A 19,676-nucleotide genomic window follows, 5' to 3' on the forward strand; every position below is an offset into this window, starting at 1 on the left:
AAGACCATGATTTAATCCTCTTTACATCCTTCCAGCACTTACATAGTGCCTGGTATGTTGTAGGCACTCAATAAATACTTGAAAAATTAATCAATGGTGATTAAATAAATGACTGTTATTTTATGTGGATCCCAATCACCTATGAACAGAGAGATCTATGTAGAAAGAAAACATAAACTTTTACCTGACACAATCTTGCACTCTCTGTCTGCTCTACTACATATTTTAAATAATGGGTTGTGGGAATGAAGTTAATGCATATTTAGAGACCCAGTAGGAAAGTTGTTGAGATGCTACTGTGGGCTCGATTATCCTGCAGTATTTCCCAGTGGTGGTGATAACTGACAGAGGCTCATGATTCAGCAGGAGCTCGGATTCCTCCTCTTGATATTTTCACGTCCAGAAAAACCCATATCCCTAATGAGTCACAGATGTTCTTGGGGCCATGCTGCAGGTCTTTGCATCTGCAAAGGCCACCTGGGGTTTCTGTAGAGTCCCAGTAAGTGGGAAGAGGCACTTGTCTTCTGCTAGAAGTTATCCATAAATTCTCTGGCAGTGGGTGTCAGCCAAGCAGAGCGTCCCTCAGAATGTCTGATACCTTCTCTTGGGACCCTACAGTCTCTTCTCCCACCCCCCTCCCTCCTCCGCACTCTACTGACCACCCCTGGACTTCCCCAGCTCAGACACTGTCTGCTGGCTTTGGAAGGTACCGGCTCAGGATGAAATCTGTCACAGGGGTGGGCAACTTAGCTAATGGGATGTAGAGCAGTTTGGCATCCAGGCCAGGGTTATAGCGGATGCGGGGGCTCCGGGAAATGATGGCGTGCTCCATGCTGTTGGTGACCTCGCTGATCCTTGGCTCTGCCAGTTGCATCATGTTTTTTAACTTGTCAGTATCTGTTTGAGGGCACAAGAGGGAAGGAAAGTCAACGGCTCTGTTACTCTTCATAAGACATGGTTTCTTCTGAATTCTATCCAAACTCCTTTTCCATCAGATCCCTGATCTCACGTTTCAGGCAGATCTACCGCACCCTCCAGGAGGTCCCTTAGGCAAAAGTCCTGTAAATAATCTTATTTCTCTTCCTGAACTCAGCAACTGTGTGTTGAATTAGCAATGAGAAGAACTGTGTCCAGTTCTGCCTCTTATTAGTTGTGTGACTTTGAGCTTAAACTTCCATCATCTGTAAAATGAGAATAACAATACCTGCTCTGGAGAATAATAAAGATGAAGTGTAGGCGATGTGGGAGGACAGAATAGAAAACAAGTGTATACAAGTGCATGGGAAATATTGGGAGAAATAAGTAAAAATACTGTCTGGCTGGTGGGATTCCTAGTCACGGGAGGCTCTTTTTTCTCCTATATAGGTCCTAGAGTTCCCAGATCTTCTACAAAAGCATGCAAGAAAAAAAATGTTATTAAAAAATAGTAACAGGGGCGCCTGGGTGGCTCAGTCAGTTAGGTATCTGTCTTTGGCTCAGGTCATAATCTTGGAGCCCTGGGGTGGGGCTCCCTGCTCAGCGGGGTGTCTGCTTCTCCCTCTGCCCCTCCTCCTATGCTTGTGCACATGCGTGTGCACGCTCTCTCTCTCTGAAATAAATTAATTTTTTAAAATGTTAAAAATTTTAATTAAAAAAAAATTAAAGATTTAAAAATAATTTTTTTTAAGGCCCTGGCCTTGGTCATGAGACCACTGTGGGGCTCATATGATCTAAGGCACAGACTGGTCTGTTGTAAGGCTGTAACAAACATGAGGGGCTATTCTGTTCGCATCTTGTGCACAAGCATGAGGCTATGAGGATGGGAGCAAGGCATCTGAGTGGTCCAAGTCTGCCAAAGCTCACAACACAAATAGGAGACAAGCCACATGGTACACTTACAAGATCCCTGATGTACACCTTTGCCTGGGACACCGGCAAGTCACTGGGACTGCTTCAGTGAGAGCCCCAAGAACTCCGGAGGAAATGGTGCCTGAGAGTCAGACTTGCCAATAAGGGATTAAAACTTGAAAACCACAGGAACAACAGCTGGCCCAACTTGGGGGATGGTCTAGGAAGACAAAGAATTCACCTCTTCTGGGCGAGACCCTGGTGAGTGGTTGATGAGGGCAGGACAGTGTAGTTTAAGTACACTTCACCCCCCAATGCCAATGAATCCCCTCTTTGTTTCCTAGAGAGAAAACTACTGCAGTGAACCACTGAGCTCTGAATAACTTCTCTGCACTCATGGTAGTGCATTTTCACCTGTTTGCTTACAGAATAATGAATACCAGGGGTCAGGAGTAGGCAATATCTCCCCTAACACTCCTCTCCCCACGAAGGCTATGGTTCTGCCACTCTGAGCAGTTGCCCCCCTTGGTCTCAATTCTCAAATCCCAGCCCTGCCACTAGTTGTGTGACCTTAACCCCTCTGAGTCTCCATGCCCTTAACTCTGCGATGAAAATGAGTCAATGATCCCCAAGGTCCTGCTGTTCCTCTCAGAGACCCCCTCTCCCTCCCAGAGAACTCACAGTTGTGGAAGTACTCCTCCCCGTAGCTATCCCGGGTCTCCTGAGGCAGCCGCTCCCACAGCCTCTGCATGCGGGACACCAGGCCCTCCTTGCCCAGGATGGATGTTCGATAGTTCCCGGGCTCAATGATGCTGACTTTCACCCCAAAGTAGTGGAGCTCACGCCTGGGAAAGAAAAGTTGGACTCAGTCTGGGGCCCTAAGATGACAAAGGATCGTCTGGGAGAGTTACTTCTGACCCCTCTACAGGGGCTTACCTCCCCAGGAACCTAGAGCTGTTCCCCCACCCCTGTACCAGGTTGGCACTGCCTTCATGCAAATAAGGGCCTCAGCCCTTTCCCAAGCAATCTGCATTAGGCAAACGCAGCAGGAAAGAAGTCAATGGTGAATCTAGACCAAAGCTCTGCCTCCTACAAGTTTCCTCCCACTCGGCCCCATACCCGACAACTACATGGCAAAGGGAATGAGGGGTCTGGGCAAGGCCTGACTCCTCCTCTGAGGGTCTCCCTTGGGCCTGTCTGCCCCCAGACTTCTCTGTCTGCATGAGAGACTCCCCCTCCTACTCCCATAAGCCCAAACATAGTTTCAGTCGCTTTGGGACAGCTCAAGGGAAGGGCAGAAAGACAGCCTCCATCACCAGCCCCCTCTTCTCTTCATTCCTTCTCCTGGTCCTTGGGGAAGGCCCCTGAGGACTAGGCTTCTTCCTGCTACTGTGTTAGCTCCCCACCTCCGGAACTCCCCTGCCCACATGCCATCCTCCCTAGCCCTCTCTTCCTAAGGTGAAACCCGCAGGACTTCCACCCAGGTTTGGCCCTGGGGCCCAGTCACCTGATGCTGTCAGAGAAGGCCTCGACACCAAACTTGGAGACACAGTAGCCACCACCAATGACAGCCACACGACCTCCAGAGCTGGACATGTTGACGATCCTGCCCCGAGCTTTTTTGACCAGGGGTAGCATATGGAGGGTCACTTCGATCAGTCCTACCAGGTTCACATTGATCACCTTCACGAAGTCCTCCTTCAACAGCCATTCATTGGGTCCACTGGGCAGGCCTACACCAGCATTGTTCACCAGGGCCCAGAGGCCTGGGGGTGTGACGCAGGGAGAGAGAGCCACACAGAAATCATTAACGTCTCTGGAAAAGCATCAGAGTCCCCCACCCACCAGCCCAGGGCTGCCAGGGCACAAGATGGTCCAGCTGGTGGCTTGTGGTGGGGAGTTGTGATGGGCCAGAGGAAGATATACCTTTTACTAATTGGTTTTCCTAAAGTCCTTCAGCCCTCATGCTTCCTCCTCTCTATTCACCTAAGTGTAAGAAACCCACTCCATTTTGCACATTACCAACTCTGTTCATCCACTCCCACATCCATCCATTCATCCCTCCATTATCTAGTCTCGGTCAGTTACAGGGGAAGGTGATATAGACATAAAGTGAACAAGACAGGGTCTTGTTCAAGGATGGAGCTCCTTGGGGGATAAGACCCTGTCTTGTTCACTTTATGTCTAATGTCCAGAGAGGACATTAATAATATTCATAAGTAAATATGTAACACATTTAAATAAAACATGAAACATTAAATAAAACATGAAAGAAATGTAATAAGGGCTCTCTTTCAGATATTTAATTTGAGTTGGTGTAAATGGAGAGAAATAATGCTAAATATTGTCATTCAAGGTCCTGCAAGGACCCACGCTTGAAGGGCCTCAAGCTCTAGTCCTGGTTCTACCTCCAGCTCCCGACAAGTCACTTCCTCTCTCTGGGCCTCAGGTCCTTCATCGCTGGGACAGAACATCTGCTTCCAGCCTGCAGTCTGCAACCCGGAGACTCTTCCAGGCTAAACCCCAGAACCCGCAGGGGGAGGCCTCACTTTCATTTGTTTTACACACTGATTTTCCAAGTGAAATTCCACTTGGAGGAAGATGTTTGATGCTGAAAACATGTTGGAAAGTCTCTAAATGATACCGAAGGACACTTTCCAGCTCTTTCATTCAAAGATTCTGTAAACCTCACTGTCCTGATTCCTTCCCTTCCCTTCCCCTCCCCTCATTCCACCAGCCCACCTTGACACCTGCAGCCTCAAGATTCCCCTCCAAGCAAAACTCCACTCTTCCGATGGCAGGTCTAGTTGTAAACATCACTCGTGGTCCACCCCCTCATCCTAGGCCTGGGGTCCACACACAAGCCATGCTCCCACCATACTTTCCTGCCTTCCTCTAACTAGAGAGATGCCAGGAGACCAGCTGCCTGGTAGGACTCGGACCTTCCCAGCTACGGGAGACTCTTTTGTCTTACAGACGAGGCAATGAGGCTCCTGGGACCCAAAGACTATAAAACCCAAGTGGTCTCTGTCTGTGGAGAAGGGATACACACTTGCCACGACCTGTGATCACCCTGGCCTATAGCTCTGCCCGCTGGCAAACCAGGACTACCTTCATTGTTTTCCTTCAAAGAACAGCTAGAGAACCATCAGAGCGGTGTGAATAGCTCTAAGGCTATGCCAACCTGTGATGCCCAGAGATCTCAGGGACAACAAGAAAGCATGCCAGAAACCCTGCCCCTCGCTTTCCCAGTACTTTTTAGACAGAGGATGTTGCCCATTGGGGTAGGCAGAATAACAGCCCCTCCAACATGTCCCCATACTAGTCCCTAGAACCTATGAAGAGGGTGGGTTACATGGGAAAAAGGAATTAAGAAAGAACATGGAAGTCAAATTGTTAATCACCTGATCTTATTCTGGACTAGCCTGGTGGGCCCAATATAATCAGAGGAGTTTTTTAGGTGGAAGAAGGAGGTAGGAGAGAGAACCAGAGAGAGAGAGCAGTGTGAAAAGGACTTGGCCCTACCTTGTTGGTCTTGAAGATGGAGCAACAGGGTCATGAGCTAAGAAATGCAGGAAACCTTTAGAAACCGGGAGAGGCAATGAGATGGACTTTCCTCTAGGGCCTCTAGAAGCAATGCACCTCTGTGGACACCTTGATTTTAGCTCAGTGAGACCCATTTTGGACTTCTGACCTCTAGAAGTATAAATTAATAAATTTGTGTTGTTTTATATATTTTTAAAGATTTTATTCATTTATTTGAGAGAGAGAGAGAAAGAGCAACCATTGGGGGGCAGTAGGAAGATGCAGAGGCAGAAGCAGGCTCCCCGCTGAACAAGAAGCCTGAGGGTGGGAGGGCTCAGTCTTAGGACCCTGGGATCATGACCTGAGCCGAAGGCAGATGCTTAACTAACTGAACCACCCAGGCACCCCTAAATTTGTGTTGTTTTAAGCCACTAAGTTACTGCTTTAATTTATTACAGCAGGAACAAGAACCTAATATACCCAATGACTCATGAACAAAGTGGCTCAAGGCTGAATGTAGGGCACTGGGCAAGGCAGCCTATTGAAGAAAGAGACGGACTCTCATGGAATTATTCATCAATTAGTTCATTCAACAAAAATTTACTGAGCACCTTACTAGATGCCAGACACTGCCTAGCTACTAAGGATAGATAAGGAAAAGAGACAGAAAGTCCCTCCCCCTCCCACCCCTGGCCCTGTCCCGGAAACTTTATTCTAGCAGGGGAAAACAGACAATAAATATGAACAATAAGTAAGTTGTAATAAGTAAGTTGTATATTGGATAGTGGTAAATGCTAAGGAGAAAGGCAAAGAAGGGTGTTACTGTTTGGCCCCTCCTGGGCCCCAGGGGTCTCTGGCCCCCACCTGCTGTGGGGGCCCCCAGACCAGTCCCCTTGTGGGTCAGAACTTCCCTTGGGCTGCTGTTCCACACCGGAGCCATCCCGTTCCTCCTGTTCCTGTGTCCATGCCCTGCGTGCAGGAAGCTTCCTGGGTAGCCCAGCCAGCCAGCCCACAGTCTCTCTTCCCAGAAGGTGTGGTCACTCTGATGTCAGCATTTAACCTGAGGTCAACCCAACATCCACCATGATGTGGGGAAGAGGACCGATCTCTCTCTCTCTCCTGCCTTCTAGCCTGACAAAGTCAAGGAGAACAAACACCCCCACTCAGGGAGTCCAACCTCGTGTTCCCTTTCCCCTCCCCCCAGCCCAATCCCAAGAAGAAACGTGCTCACATTGCCATAGGAGCTGATGGCTGGGACTTCCCAGGTCCTGGAAAGGCAACTCCATCTTTAGCGCCTTGGACGTACAGAACACATCTTCCTTCTCCCACCTCCTATGGCAGCCTCCCTCCACCCCTCTGAGTCTCTGGCAGAGAAAACTTCCTTGGGAAATCACCCCTTCATATGAACTGACCAAACCACACAACGGTTTCCAATCCCACTGAGCCAGAGCCCCAGCCCCCTTCTCTCCATCTCCTCCCACCGCATCTGAACAATAGCATCCCTGATCACTGTCAGACATCTGGGGGAGAAAGAGAGAAGGAGACACTGAGAAAGCCGAAGAATGCGATTTGCCCCACCTTGCTCGCCCACTTGGTCTCTCACCCACTGGGTCGCTGCCTGTATGCTCTCAGTCTTGGTGACATCCAAGAGGATGGTCTGCAGTCGGTAAGAGGTATCCTGCCGAAGCTTCTGGGCCCCCTCCTCCGTGAAGCAAGCAGCCAGCACCCGCATGCCCCGATCCACCAGCTGCCGGGCCAGCAGGTTCCCGAAGCCCGAGTCACAGCCTGTGATGAAGACGTACTTGTCTGAAAGGTTGCGCACCAGATTGCAGTTCTTAAACCAGCGGTACATAAAGGAGAGATCCGTGATAGCTGCCATGGAGCAAGGGGAAGGTGACGGCCAAGAAGCCTTGGCTCAGGAGACGGTGGGAGAGGCTGGTCCTCTGAGCCCCGGCTGGCAGTCTGCTGGAACCCACTGAGAAGAGCTCTCCTCCCTTCTACCACTGGCAACAGACCCAGGGCTCCCGGGTGAGCCACTTTATAATTTCTAGAGGTGGATGCATCAACACACCAATTAGCCTAGATGCAAGAAATTCAAGTCCAACCTGAAGTTGTGTGACCTCAGACAGTCCTGGTGGCTGCCTCTCGCTCTCCCCCAGCCCTGATGGGGGCAGCTGCCAAGGATGGGAAAGACCTTGCTGGTGAGGTTGATGCTGAGACGGGGCTCGTCCTGGGTGGTCTGAGCAGTGCGGGTGAGAAAGGAGAACTCCGCCCAGAAAGCCTCCCTGGAAATCCCCACCTCTGGCCTGGGGACCGAAATCATTTGTCATGAGGGCAGACATGTCGATAAACTTAATTTTTATTTTCAGGGGAAAAAGTTAAGACAAATCCATTAATGTAAAACAAACAGAATTGGTTTTGCCCACCCCACCCCCCCCACCCCCGCCAAAACCCCCAAAGAAATGAATTTTAGGTTACTAGCTCTTTGCAATTCTCTGCCCTTAGGTGAATCTCCATGATAAGAGAAGAAGAAAAAGAAAGGGTCACCCTCAGAGTAGATGTGCCTCCAAGATCCTGAGGCTCCCTCCAGGGCCTGCCTACAGAGAGGCTATTTCTGAAAACTGGAAAGAGGAGAAGTTCCAGGCCTGTGTCATTAGGAGGTGATACCAAGGAGGAAACTCATGGCACTCCAGGCAGGCGCATCTCTCCTCAACCAGTGACCAGGCAAATACACAAAGTTAAGGACAGAAGACAAAATAACTACCCCAGGGCAGGGACCCCAGTGGGCATTTCCTTCCACCTCTAGGACTAGGCACACACTAGGTGATCTGGTGAGCTGAGAAACCTGGCGGGGGTCTGTGACAGTGGAAGGAAGGGATTATGCAGTCAACTGACACAGTGGCTAATAGGATGTACAGAGGTTGGGGAGACCAGAAATCAAGGGGAGAATCCCTTTAGAGAACCTCATTAGAATAATGTATGGGGCTGATAACAGGTAGAACCATAAGTGGCAAGAGAAGTCAGGGGCAAGGATGCTTTGGGCATAGGGAAGGGAGGCAGGAGAAGAGACAGTTATGATATGAACATCGTTGAGATGAAGTCCAGCCAGATGATGAGGACAGGCCATGAGATCCCTGGGCAGATGCAGGAAGGACCTGAGGCCAAATCTTGGCTCTGAGAAGGGGTGACATATGGGAAAAGCAGAGGACTAGAGTCAGAGACTTGGAAAATTCTCAGGGTCAGGATGTGGAGAGTAGGGACAGAGTCCAGGAAATTGAGGAAAGAACTCACCGAAGTTAGGAGGGAAGCTGATAAAGTAAAAGAAGTAGGAGATGAGAGAAAGGAGCCACACCTAGGACCCTAAGATGCAGGGACGGAAGGATGTTGGGGTCTATGGCAGCTCTTGGAATAAACCTCTAGAGACACCATTCCCCAAGATGACCCTGGCCACCAGCTCATCCTGAGGGACTGGGGGCCAGCCACCCACATCTTCTGGGTCCAAAGGCTCTGACAGCCACAAATTTCCCAAGGTGAAGAGCCAAAGAAGCATTTCTATGCGCCACTATCCACCAAGGTTAGTGAGCTTCAGAATCAAACAACGTACATGTTGCCTCCGGAAAGACAAGAGAGCTTGGCCATTCTATAGCAAGGATGGTGGGAGTGAGAGGTCAGATCATGGGCACACGCCTGGGGTGCAGATCCAAACCCTGTGTGGGACAGAGATGGGAAGTGGTGGAGGCAAACCTTACCCATGGCACACCCAGCCCAAGGCACAACTCCCACGCTCAGCTGGGGAGATATGTCCCAACTCTGGCTCCCGGGTAGGTGAATAGAGCAATCTTGGCTAAGGGAAGTCCGACAATGTCGCTCAAGGGCTGAGCAGTCCCAGGAGTATCCTAGTCCTTAAGAAGACAGGTGACATCAGGGGTTGTCTTTGGATTTAGAAAAGGATGACTTGGAACGACTCCAACACAGGACCCAGCTTGACTCACCATTTCATGGGCCTCTGTGCTGACGGATGGTCATGGCAGTGCTCCCCTGGGTTCAGACTCCCAACTGCTATGAAAAGCAGGTCGTGCAGTAGGGAATGGGAACCACAGAGAAGGGCTCTTTTCCTAGGGCTCGAAATGCCCCACTCTCCGATGACAGTCCCCCTGCTGAGTAGGCACCTGAGGCTGACAGGTCAGGCCGGTGGTTGGGCTCCATCCACACCTCTGCTCACTAGTATGGTCAGCAGAGAGGGGACTCGAGCTCCTCCAGACCATTTCTAGCACCTACTGCATGGGTGAGAATGAATGACACAGCAACATTCTGACCTCGCTCTCTGTTTTCACCAAGAACACTGATGTCATTCTGTAGTATCAGATCCCCCTAAAGGCCCCATGGCCTTGGTCTGAATCTGAGGGAAGAAAACTAAGACACCTGATGAGACAGCTCCCAGTTCGTTTGTCCTCAGCTCAGCAACCTACACCACTCTCTGCAAATGCTTTCTCTGTTCAGTCCCTACTCAGAACATCATCAGACCAGTGGGACATAGAGAGTCCCCGGTTGCAGGAAGCGCTGGGTAACTGAGGAAATTCCTGCCTGGCACACAGTAGGTGCTCAGCAAAGGTTAGCAGGAAACGAAAGACTGGGGTCCAGAAGTGATTCCCACTCTCCTCCCCTGGAGGATGGGGGAAGGGAGACGTGGGCTGTGGAAGCTGGGGAGGGCCGCAGTTGGGGGCATAAATCTAAAGGAGGGGACAGAGGGCTGCAGAGAGGATACTGCTGAGGGAAGAGGCTTGATGTCCCTGGGAAAGGGACCGGGGCCTGCCAGTGCTTTAGCGACTTCTCCTTGTCTGTCCACCCATGGGTTTCCTGCAACCCCACGTTACTTGATAAATCCTGGAAAGGAAACATTGCCCCCCCCCCCACTTCTGTGGAAGGAAGGGGGTGATCTAACTCCCCTCTTGAAATCCCCCTCAGGTTATCCCCCTGCTCCCTTGATCTCCGTAAAGGCACCGGGCTCCTCCTTTCGTGGACTCACACCCCACTACTCCCCAAGGCCACAGTTCCCATCACTGGACCTGGGCAAATTTCCAACTTTTGAGTCAAAATAATCAATGGACATCAAGGTTTCACGACAACTCAACAACTGGTTCATTCATTCGTTCGTTCCTTCCTTCCATTCTTTCTTTCTTTCTTTCCTTCTTTTTATTTATTTGCTTGAGAGACAGAGAGTACACAAGCAGGGGGAGTGGCAGGCAGAGGGAGAGGGAGAAGTAGACTCCCAGCTGAGCAGGGAGCCCAACCGGGAGGCTTGATCCCAGGACTCTGGGATCATGACCTGAGCCAAAGGCAGACACTTAACCCACTGAGCCAACCAACTGAAAGCCGGTAGCTGGTTTCTGTGTCCTGTGTCATGATCCCAATTATAGACATGTCCTTTCAGCCAAGGTCTGGGAGCTGGCACCTCAGGCTGATGGCGCAGGCTGGGGTCATCATACACATCTCCATTCTATCACAGGTATCTTCAGTGGAGAGGGACATTAACTCCCCCAGGCTGTGTCCATCCTGTGGGAGAGGGACACCCTGAGTAGGGGGACAGAGGCAGAGCAGGTGGGGGCTGAGACCCCCCTTGCTGCTGACACTGCCAAGAGAATGGATTCCTCAAGGTGGCAGGAGGGCCAAAAATGCTCAGAAGCCATTCAAGGAACAGGACAGGGGTGTGTGCTTTGGAATCCCTATTCCTCAGCCACAAAACTTGATTCTTTCCTCCTGATAGCTCCAGAGTCCTGAGTAATGTCCCAGGGAAGCCTGGGGAGGAGGTGGGGAGGAAGGTGAGGCGGGTGTCCTTGGTGACATGAGATCCCCCCTCTCTCATCTCTCTCCCTCCCCCTGAGGCATCCCCGCCCTCACATTGGACCCAACTCCCTCTTACCATGCACCGCAGCTTGGGTTACAGAGCCTTAAGGGGCTTCGGGGCGCTCCAGGAAATGATGGCGTCCACCAGCACGGTGGGCATGTAGCTCATGGGGAGATAGAGGAGCTTGGCGTCCCAGCCCGGGGAGTACCGGGTACGGGGGTGGCAGGCGGTCAGAGCGTGCTCCATGCAGTCTGTCACCAAGTACAGGTTGTTGCAACACGATGACTCCAGCTTTTCGATTGATTTCTTGACTGTCCAAAAAGAACCACATAGTCTCACATTCCAGTCTTCTTGCTTCAGGATCAACTGAAGGAAAGAGTTTCCAAAAGCGCCCCACCTCCCCACCGCTCCCAGGTCACCCCCAGGTTGACTCCATGGAGTTCAGCGGAGCCTGTCCCACCTCCTACCACAGGAACTCTCCACACTAAGCGCCCTCTGGCTCCATCATGGGAACGTGTGCTCTGTGGAAACCGAGGTCTCTACAAACACTAGCCATCTGAGCACCTGAAAACCAGCGGTTCTCATGCCGGCTTGCCAGGAATCCATGTCTGTCTTCTTCCCTCTCTGGCTTTGGGTTCCTCCCCAAACAATGAGGGCATCAGAGGAAACAGTGGTCCCAGGTCTAACAAGACTGGGTCTTCCCTGAGGTCACCATGGGGAAGGAAGGAAATGTCCCCTCTGTGTGGGGGACTCCGAGCATGGAGGAGGGGCCCAGGTCTGTAGGAGGCGCTAAGGATGGGCTTTACTTCCCTCTCCCCAGCCCACAGCTCACTCACCAGATGCCATGAATTTCTCCCCATAGATCTCCTTCACCTCCGGGCTGGCCCAATCCCATGCCTCCTGGATGGCCCTAGAAATCTTCTCAGGGTTGCAGATGTTAGTATTGAAGTAACCAGGCTCGATCACAGCTACCTTCACTCCGAAGCAGGAGAGCTCCCTCCTGCAAGGCAGACAGGACTTGGGAGGCCCCGGGGACAAACACAACAAACAAACAAACTTGGTATACACCGAACTCAGCATTGGGGTGAGATCAACTCAAAAGCTTGGGAAGGTTCCAAAAGCAGTGGCCAAGGAGAGAAAATAATGATCAGCGTAGTCCGTGTATAATGTGCATGTGTTTCCCAGCACTGTCTGCACTCCTGAGCTCACGTCCCACCTCGGCTGCTGCAGGACACTATTCACAGGCCATCTCCTCCTGTTTCCCCTCACATCCAATCCATTTCCAGACTTGGCCCATTTTACTCCAGCTCACCCCTCCTCAGACCCCCTCCCTCCCTCTTCTGCCTTCAGTTCTCTGAGGAACACCTTAGCCTGCATCTCAGTTCCCTCAGACCCAGAGCCAACTTCTGCCTGGTTCACCAGAGGTTGATTTGACAAACCTGAATAAACACATTCCACGGAGTCCTGCTCCCAGCAGCATGAAGGTTTGCAACCTGTCTGGACCCCCATCCCCGCCCTGTCCCCATGCCCACGTGCCCAGCAGGCCCCCTGTCCAGCCAGGCTTTGTCCCGTAGCCTGGAGGACCTGGCAGCGTAGGGAGGCAGCCATGACTCACCTTGGGCTTGGGCTTGGGCTCGAGTGGTTCCCTCACACAGCAGGCCTTCCCATTCAACTTTGCCTGGGTGCCAAATCCATTTCTTCAGTCCTCAGCTCTGGCCCTTCTCCAGGACCCTCCCCTCATTCCGCTAGCCTCCACCACCACCATGGCTAACTGGCTTGGTCACAACCATCATGACAGATGGTCACAACATCTGTGTCTCTCTTGCCCCTTTTCTCAGCTGTCAGACTTTTTTTTCTTCAATATTTTATCTATTTATTTGAGAGAGAGAGAGAGAGAACACAAAGAGTGGGGAGGGGCAGAAGGAGAGGGAGAAGCAGACTTTGCACTGAGCCCGGAGCCAGACATGGGACTCAATCCCAAGACCATTGAGATCATGACCTGAGCTGAAAGCAGGTACTTAACCAACTGAGCCACCCAGGCGCCCCTCAGCTGTCAGACTTTTTAGATCAGACACATATGTTGTATACTCACAGAAGTGCCAAGAAGTAATTATTGAACGAAGTCAAATGCTGAACCCCTCACGTGAAAGGCCCCCCAAAGCTGAATATTATAGGAATTATGGACATGAGCTCTGTAGCCAAACGATCTCAGGTCCAATGCTGCCTCAGACACTTCCCTACTATGGGTCCTCCCCCCGGGCAGTGGTGGGTGAAACCAGTTCTATATGCCTGGGGCCCATTCCAACACCCAGAACACAGGATGGTGCTTCCCAGGGAATGTCTGGCACAAAGCAAGAAAGAAGCATCTGGAAGGAAGAGTCTCTGAGGCTGTGAGGAAATGAAGCCCTAGAAAATCCTCCCCCAGAAGCACAGAAGCAGGAGAACTGAGGGAGGGCCTCTGTCCCAGTCCAATACCTGAGGGAGTCTGAGAAGGCCTCGACGCCATACTTGGAGATGCAGTAGCCCCCACCCAAAACGGAGAGCCGGCCCATGATGCTGGAGACATTGACCACGCGGCCCCTCGCCTTCCTCACTAGCGACAGCAAGCTCAGAGTCACCTCCAACAACCCCAACAGGTTCACGTCGAGTATCTTCATGAAGTCATGCTTGGTCAGCCACTCATTGGGTGCCGTGGGCACAGAGACGCCAGCGTTATTCACCAGGCCCCAGAGTCCTGGGCACAGGGCAGGGAGAGAGCAACATTTTCTGTGTGCCTGAGTGAGATGCAGCTATGGTCCCAAGTCACCTCCCAATTCACTTTTTTACAGAACCAACAACCATGACCACATGGTACAAGGGACAAGCATGCAGGAGAGGACCTGGGGACAAGGTGGCTACGAGAGGGCCAGGGTCTACACGCACACTGAGCTTCTGGATGCCCACTGAGCTAGAATGAACGCTCCTTCTCATCTTCCTGCTCCTACAGACCTGGCACATAGGAGGTAATAAACCCCTTTTGGTGAAGAGCATGGCCAGAGTTCCAGATAATAGCACGGCGTTCACAGCTCTCATAGAAAAGAACAGCAAGAGGTAGACAGGAATGGCTAAGTGACAAAAATGAAGAGGAAACCAGCGAAGAAAGGAAAAGAAAATTTAAAAATAACTGAAAGGAAGAAAAAACACATGAAAACTGATTGCCCAATCTCTGTTGGGAAAGACAGACCTGAAATTTCAGCATCAGGGTAATCTAAAGAACAGGCCTGCCCTGGACACCTGCGGACACCTGCACCACATCCAAGGCTGTATCTGTCAGGAAGCCAAGGCCGGCCTTTGTGCCAAGGAATTCCAAAGTCCCCCCACAGTGAGCTTGGGCCAGGCTTCTGGAGGAGGTGAGACTGCACCCTTAGCCCCAAGAAGGGTCGCCCTCTCCTTCACCCTCCCAAAAGGTCACTCTCGCCCCCTCCTCCTAAGTCCCCAGCCGCCTCAGCTTTCAGGAAAGCTCCCCGGAGAGAAATGGGGAGAAGAGACACACAAGGGATGTGAAATAGTCCTCAGTGACAAAGGGCCGGTGGTAGGAAGAGGTGGGGAGTGGGGGTTTGACCCTGGGGATACTGGAAAGGGAAGAAGGCCCCCTGTGATACTCATCCCTCCCTTGCTCAGAAACCTTCCCCAGCCTTAAAGAAATGCATGCTCTCTGATCCAATTCTTGTATTTTACTTAACATTACTGAGAATGGAAACAAAGCTTTCGTACAGAAATCTCCACTGAGACATTGTTTCTGCCAGCAAAAGTGGAAAACACACATCAGCAGACAACGTTATAGGATGGCTCCAATGAATGGTGGTCTCGTAGCATGGCTGGATATACAGACATTGAATAATAACGTTTTGGAAAAGATTTGATGATGAAAATGCTGATCGGAGGATACATAATAATGTAGAGAGTGACTATGGAAACCGGGCTTTGGGAAATGTTCTTTTATCTTAGTCCTCATCTATGTTTTCTACGAGCGTGTTTTACACTTTTTTTTTAAAGATTTATTTATTTGACAGATAGAGATCACAAGTAGGCAGAGAGGCAGGCAGAGAGAGAGAGAGAGAGAGAGGAGGAAGCAGTCTCCCAGCCAAGCAGAGAGCCCGATGCGGGGCTCGATCCCAGGACCCTGGGATCATGACCTGAGCTGAAGGCAGAGGCTTTAACCCGCTGAGCCACCCAGGTGCCCCGTGTTTTACACTTTTAATCACAAAAAAAGACATAAGTGATGTCCTCTTTCCCGAGAAGAGCAGGCAGCATAATAGAGGAGAAAGAGCAGGACCCCTCACCCATGTTTGACTAGAAGTCCCTTCAGTTCCCCGAGCCTCAGTGTCCTCCTAAGTCAAGGGCGGCTGATCTTAAAGCCCTACAGAGGCCCGGGTGTGAAGGCCCCATCCAGAAATAATGTGCCTGCTGAGACCAGGAGGCTGGGTCCAGCCTGGCCCAGCCCTGTGCTGCCCCATCACAAGCCTCGAGGGCCCGACACCTCCTCTCCAGACTTTTGGCCCTAAACTTAGGCTGGGCTCATCTAACCCTGGGCTCAGACCCAGGCACTGCAGGCCTTCTGCTCTGGAAACTCCAGAGCTTGACGTTTTGAAAATCAGAACATCTCAGGAACCCTCCCAATTTCACAGAAGAGTGGTCTCCCTGGTGCAGAGAGAAGAAACAAAGAGACACAAACAGGAATCGGGGCCTTACCTCTGTCCCCTACTCGCTCCTTCACCCAATGGGCGGCCGCAGAGATGCTCTCTGTCTTGGTGACATCCAGGATCACCGTCTCCAGCCTGTCTGACGTCTGGCCTCTCAGCTGCTGGGCCCCCTCCTCCGTCAGACACGCGGCCAGCACCCTCAAGCCTCGCAGGTCCAGCTGCCGGGCCAGCAGTTTCCCGAAGCCCGAGTCACAGCCCGTGATGAAGACGTACTTGTCTTGGAGGTAGCTCACCACCTGCCTCTCCCGGTACCAGCGCAGGAGGAAGTAGAGGCCCACGAGGGCTGCCAGGCACAGCCACATGGCTTTGCAGGGAACACACAGGCTGAAATGAAACAAGAGTGTGGCCAGTGGTCAGGCAGGACAACTTAAGAACACATGCAGCTGGCCAGCCTCCAGGCTGTCTGACAGAGCGTCCTCGAGTTTCTCCCGGTCGCCATCTTCAGTGGGTATTATTGCTTCCAGCGCCATCTTCCATGCTCTTTGGTACACTTACGCCCTTTCTACTAGATGCCACTGAATTTCACCCAGAATCCTTTGATACAGAGATGCTTTTCCCAGATGCTTTACCTTCTCCTGGTCCTTGTGCTCCTCCCATTTCCCACTGCCCACTTACTCTCTCTCTCTCTCACACACACACACACGCGCGCGTGCACACACACACACACACACACACACACACGCACTGGGGTCCCCTATGTCCTAGATCTCATGCTTCAGAACTGTCTTCTTCATTCTTATTCAAGGCTGGAACCCTGGTCTCCCTGACTTACTGGAGATTCTTATAAAGATGACAGATACGCTGTGAATCAAGACGCATGTGGTTTTTGGACACCTGGGTGGCTCAGTTGGTTAAGCCTCTGCCTTTGGCTCAGGTCATGATCCTGGAGTCCCAGGATCGAGTCCCTCATCGGGCTCCCTGCTCTGCAGGGAGTCTGCTTTTTTCTCTGATCCCTCCCCTCCATGCTCTCTCTCTCTCTCTCATTCTCTCTCTCAAATAATAAATAAAATCTTAAAAAAAAAAAAGCCACATGTGGTTTTAAAACCCAGCTTTGCTACCAACCAGCTGTGTGACCTGGGCCTGCTGGCTTACACTTGGGCCAGGGTTTCCTCCTTGGGCTCAGGATACAGAACTCAGTCCTCGGAAATCTAAGCCACTGTCAGCCTCTCCAGGGGTTAGAAGGAGAAGGCACAGAGTAGAAGGTCCCCTCCTGCTACACTAGTTCTCTGAGGCAGACAGATGTTCAGGAGCCTGAAGAGGAATCTGACCTCAGAGGCAAGGAAAGGGGAGAAGGGAATGGGGGTGAGCACACACAGGAGAGACAAGGCTCCCAGTCGCTGGGAGGGTAGAAAGGAAACACTTGGGCCAAGCGGGTCTCACTCCGAGGAGATGCCCCGTCCCTGGCCTGGGGCGCCTGCTTGCCTTGTGCTCTGCCCTCCCACAGCCAGAATCCAGCCCAGACACAGACTCTAAAGGCAGAAAAGACCGATTTGCACAGGGGCCAAGGGAGGGGTGTCCTAAACCCCATCTGAGCAGGCAGGGCTGTAATCCCGTGTAACCGCAAAGGTGTTAGTTCGGTGTGTGTCTGGGTGATGGTGGGAGGAGGCAGGAGCTGCTCCTTAGCAGACTAAAGAAAGGACTGGAGAATGGCTATCCATGGAGGGGGTTCAGGGTGAGGCAGAGGACCCCACTTCCACAAAAGGAGAGTGGACAGAGTTGGGACAAGAACAGAAGCCATTTGGACTGCTCTGGGTGTTTCTGGGTATCTCCTGCACTACCCACATTTATAGAGCTCCGCCTGGTAAATGAGAAATAGGAGAGGCACAGGGTGGGGGGAGCGGCAGAGAGGCTGACCCACAGGAACCAGAGGCTCACCTGCCCCCAAGTCTCCCCCAGCAGGTGAAAAAGACACGAAGGGGCACTGATTAAGCCTTTAGTTGTTTTGTGTGGGGAGCTGACTACAGTCCTTAAAGTGTTTGTCTCTTAAGGTGGGAGGCGGTGGCAACATGGACAGGGCTGCAGAAATGAAACCATCCCTGCTTCCTGGGGTCACCACCAGGACCCTCCTACACAGGCTGCCCAAAGGCTGGGGGAGGAAGAAAGCAAGGAGAAAGGAAGGAACCCTGGAAACACTCAGGGGTGCAAGGCAACATGCACATCCTAACTGGACACCAAACCCCACTAAGGGAGCAGACCATATTCCTTTACTTGCAAGGAACCAGAGGGTTTCTTCCTCAGTGACCACAAATGCCTTCCCCACCAGTTTTCAAGGGGGCCAGGCAGCAGAGACATCTCCCAGCCCTCAAGGCGCGCTGCTGCACTCTTGGAAATCCTCAAAGCAATGTGACCGCTTGCCGCAGCTCTCTGCGGCTGTGAGGAGCTTCAGAATCCAATTCAGGTGGGAAGAACCAGAGGAAGTTCAGAGAGAAAAAGAGGCTGGAGTGCCCCTCACTTACCTGGGAGCTATGGAGGCCCGAATGAGAAAGCCTGCAGAGGCCCCAGGGGGATGGAGACTGGTCGCTGCGAATCTCTGCACTGAGATCCCCAGTGGCGCCCTGCGGAGGGAGAGTCGGGCTCCAGGACTGCCCCAGCAAGCCAAGTGCGCGCTGGGACGGAGGAGCGCGCCCCCTGGTGGTGCCCTGCTGGAGGCTCAGCGGGACCACCTTCCAAGCGGCGCGACTCCCACCCCGTTACCTTTTCTCCATCCAGTGTGGCTTCTCTGAAAAGGAGCTGGAAATGGCAAGGCGTGAGTACTAGCTGTGCAAGCGTGTTTCCAGCTCTACAGGAATGCCCCCTCTGCCCCCCGGAGTGGGAGCCCCAAACTGTAGAGACACAACTCTGCCTTCAGTGTGAGGATCGGGCGCATGGATTTCAGTGGGGCCTGTCCCACCTCCTACCACAGGAACTCTCCACGCTAAGCGCCCTCTGGCTCCATCATGGGAACGTGGGCTCTGCAGAAACCGAGGTCTCTACAAACACTAGCCATCTGAACACCTGAAAACCAGCGGTTCTCATGCCGGCTTGCCAGGAATCAATGTCTGTCTTCTTCCCTCTCTGGCTTCGGGTTCCTCCCCAAACAACCAGGGCATTAGAGGAAACAGCGGTCCCAGGTCTAACAAGTCTGTGTCTTCCCTGAGGTCACCAGGTAACCACATGGGACCATGGGGATGGTAAGAAATGTCCCCTCTGTGTGGGGGACTCCGAGCCTGGAGGAGGAGCCGGGGTGGGTAGGAGGCGCTAGGGATGGGCCCAGGACAGCCACACAAAGGTTTGCTTCCCTCTCCCTAGCGCACAGCTCACTCACCAGACGCCAGGAACTTCTCCCTATAGATCTCCTTCACCTCCAGGCTGGCCCGATCCCATGCCTCCTGGGTGGCCCTAGAAATCTTCTCAGGGCTGCTGATACTAGTTTTGAACTAACCAGGCTCAATCACATCTTCACTCCGAAGTAGGAGAGCTCCCTCCTGCAAGGCAGACAGGCAGAGGGGCAAGGACTTGGGAGGCCTTGGGGACAAACACAACAACGAAGTTTACCAAGACATTATGTATATTGAATGAGATGAATACAATGTCAGAAACAATTTCACAGCATACCACGAGGTACTGTTGAAGTGCTGAGAGCAGGACCCAGCCCTGGCAATGTCCCCAGCCACCGATGCCAACCTTCAGGCCAGGTCCCCTATCTCAGCAACTCCTCCAGAAAGTGAGCCTCCCTAGACACTCAGCATCAAGAAATC

General features: G+C 52.1%; 2 protein-coding genes across 6 annotated transcripts; both read right to left on the reverse strand.

Annotated features, from left to right (window-relative positions):
* Window positions 1-231: 231 nt before the first annotated feature.
* SDR9C7 (short chain dehydrogenase/reductase family 9C member 7) lies at window positions 232-10,517 on the reverse strand. Of its 5 annotated transcripts, XM_046013977.1 has the most exons (6): window positions 9,345-10,517; window positions 9,102-9,254; window positions 6,931-7,137; window positions 3,335-3,593; window positions 2,509-2,672; window positions 232-897 (listed from the first exon to the last, which is right to left on the reverse strand). In XM_046013977.1, the coding sequence occupies exons 2-6, from the start codon at window positions 9,103-9,105 to the stop codon at window positions 680-682; spliced, it is 852 nt and encodes a 283-aa protein (XP_045869933.1). In that variant the 5' UTR covers window positions 9,106-9,254; window positions 9,345-10,517; the 3' UTR covers window positions 232-679. The 5 variants fall into 5 exon arrangements, 4 of the variants coding, with proteins under 4 accessions (XP_045869933.1, XP_045869932.1, XP_045869934.1 ...); XR_006819774.1 differs by lacking the exons at window positions 9,102-9,254; window positions 9,345-10,517 and adding an exon at window positions 1,879-2,047 and having other exon boundaries at window positions 862-897; window positions 6,931-7,750; XM_046013976.1 differs by lacking the exons at window positions 9,102-9,254; window positions 9,345-10,517 and having other exon boundaries at window positions 6,931-7,750.
* Window positions 10,518-10,689: 172 nt separating this feature from the next.
* RDH16 (retinol dehydrogenase 16) lies at window positions 10,690-18,888 on the reverse strand. The gene is made up of 7 exons (XM_046010775.1): window positions 18,634-18,888; window positions 18,396-18,494; window positions 15,929-16,263; window positions 13,673-13,931; window positions 12,034-12,197; window positions 11,273-11,508; window positions 10,690-10,905 (listed from the first exon to the last, which is right to left on the reverse strand). Exons 1-6 carry the CDS (start codon window positions 18,642-18,644, stop codon window positions 11,291-11,293), a joined length of 1,086 nt encoding a protein of 361 aa, XP_045866731.1. The 5' UTR covers window positions 18,645-18,888; the 3' UTR covers window positions 10,690-10,905; window positions 11,273-11,290.
* Window positions 18,889-19,676: the final 788 nt, after the last annotated feature.

Source organism: Meles meles, chromosome 7 (genome assembly GCF_922984935.1).
Source record: "Meles meles chromosome 7, mMelMel3.1 paternal haplotype, whole genome shotgun sequence".
Classification (NCBI taxonomy): Eukaryota; Metazoa; Chordata; class Mammalia; order Carnivora; family Mustelidae; genus Meles; species Meles meles.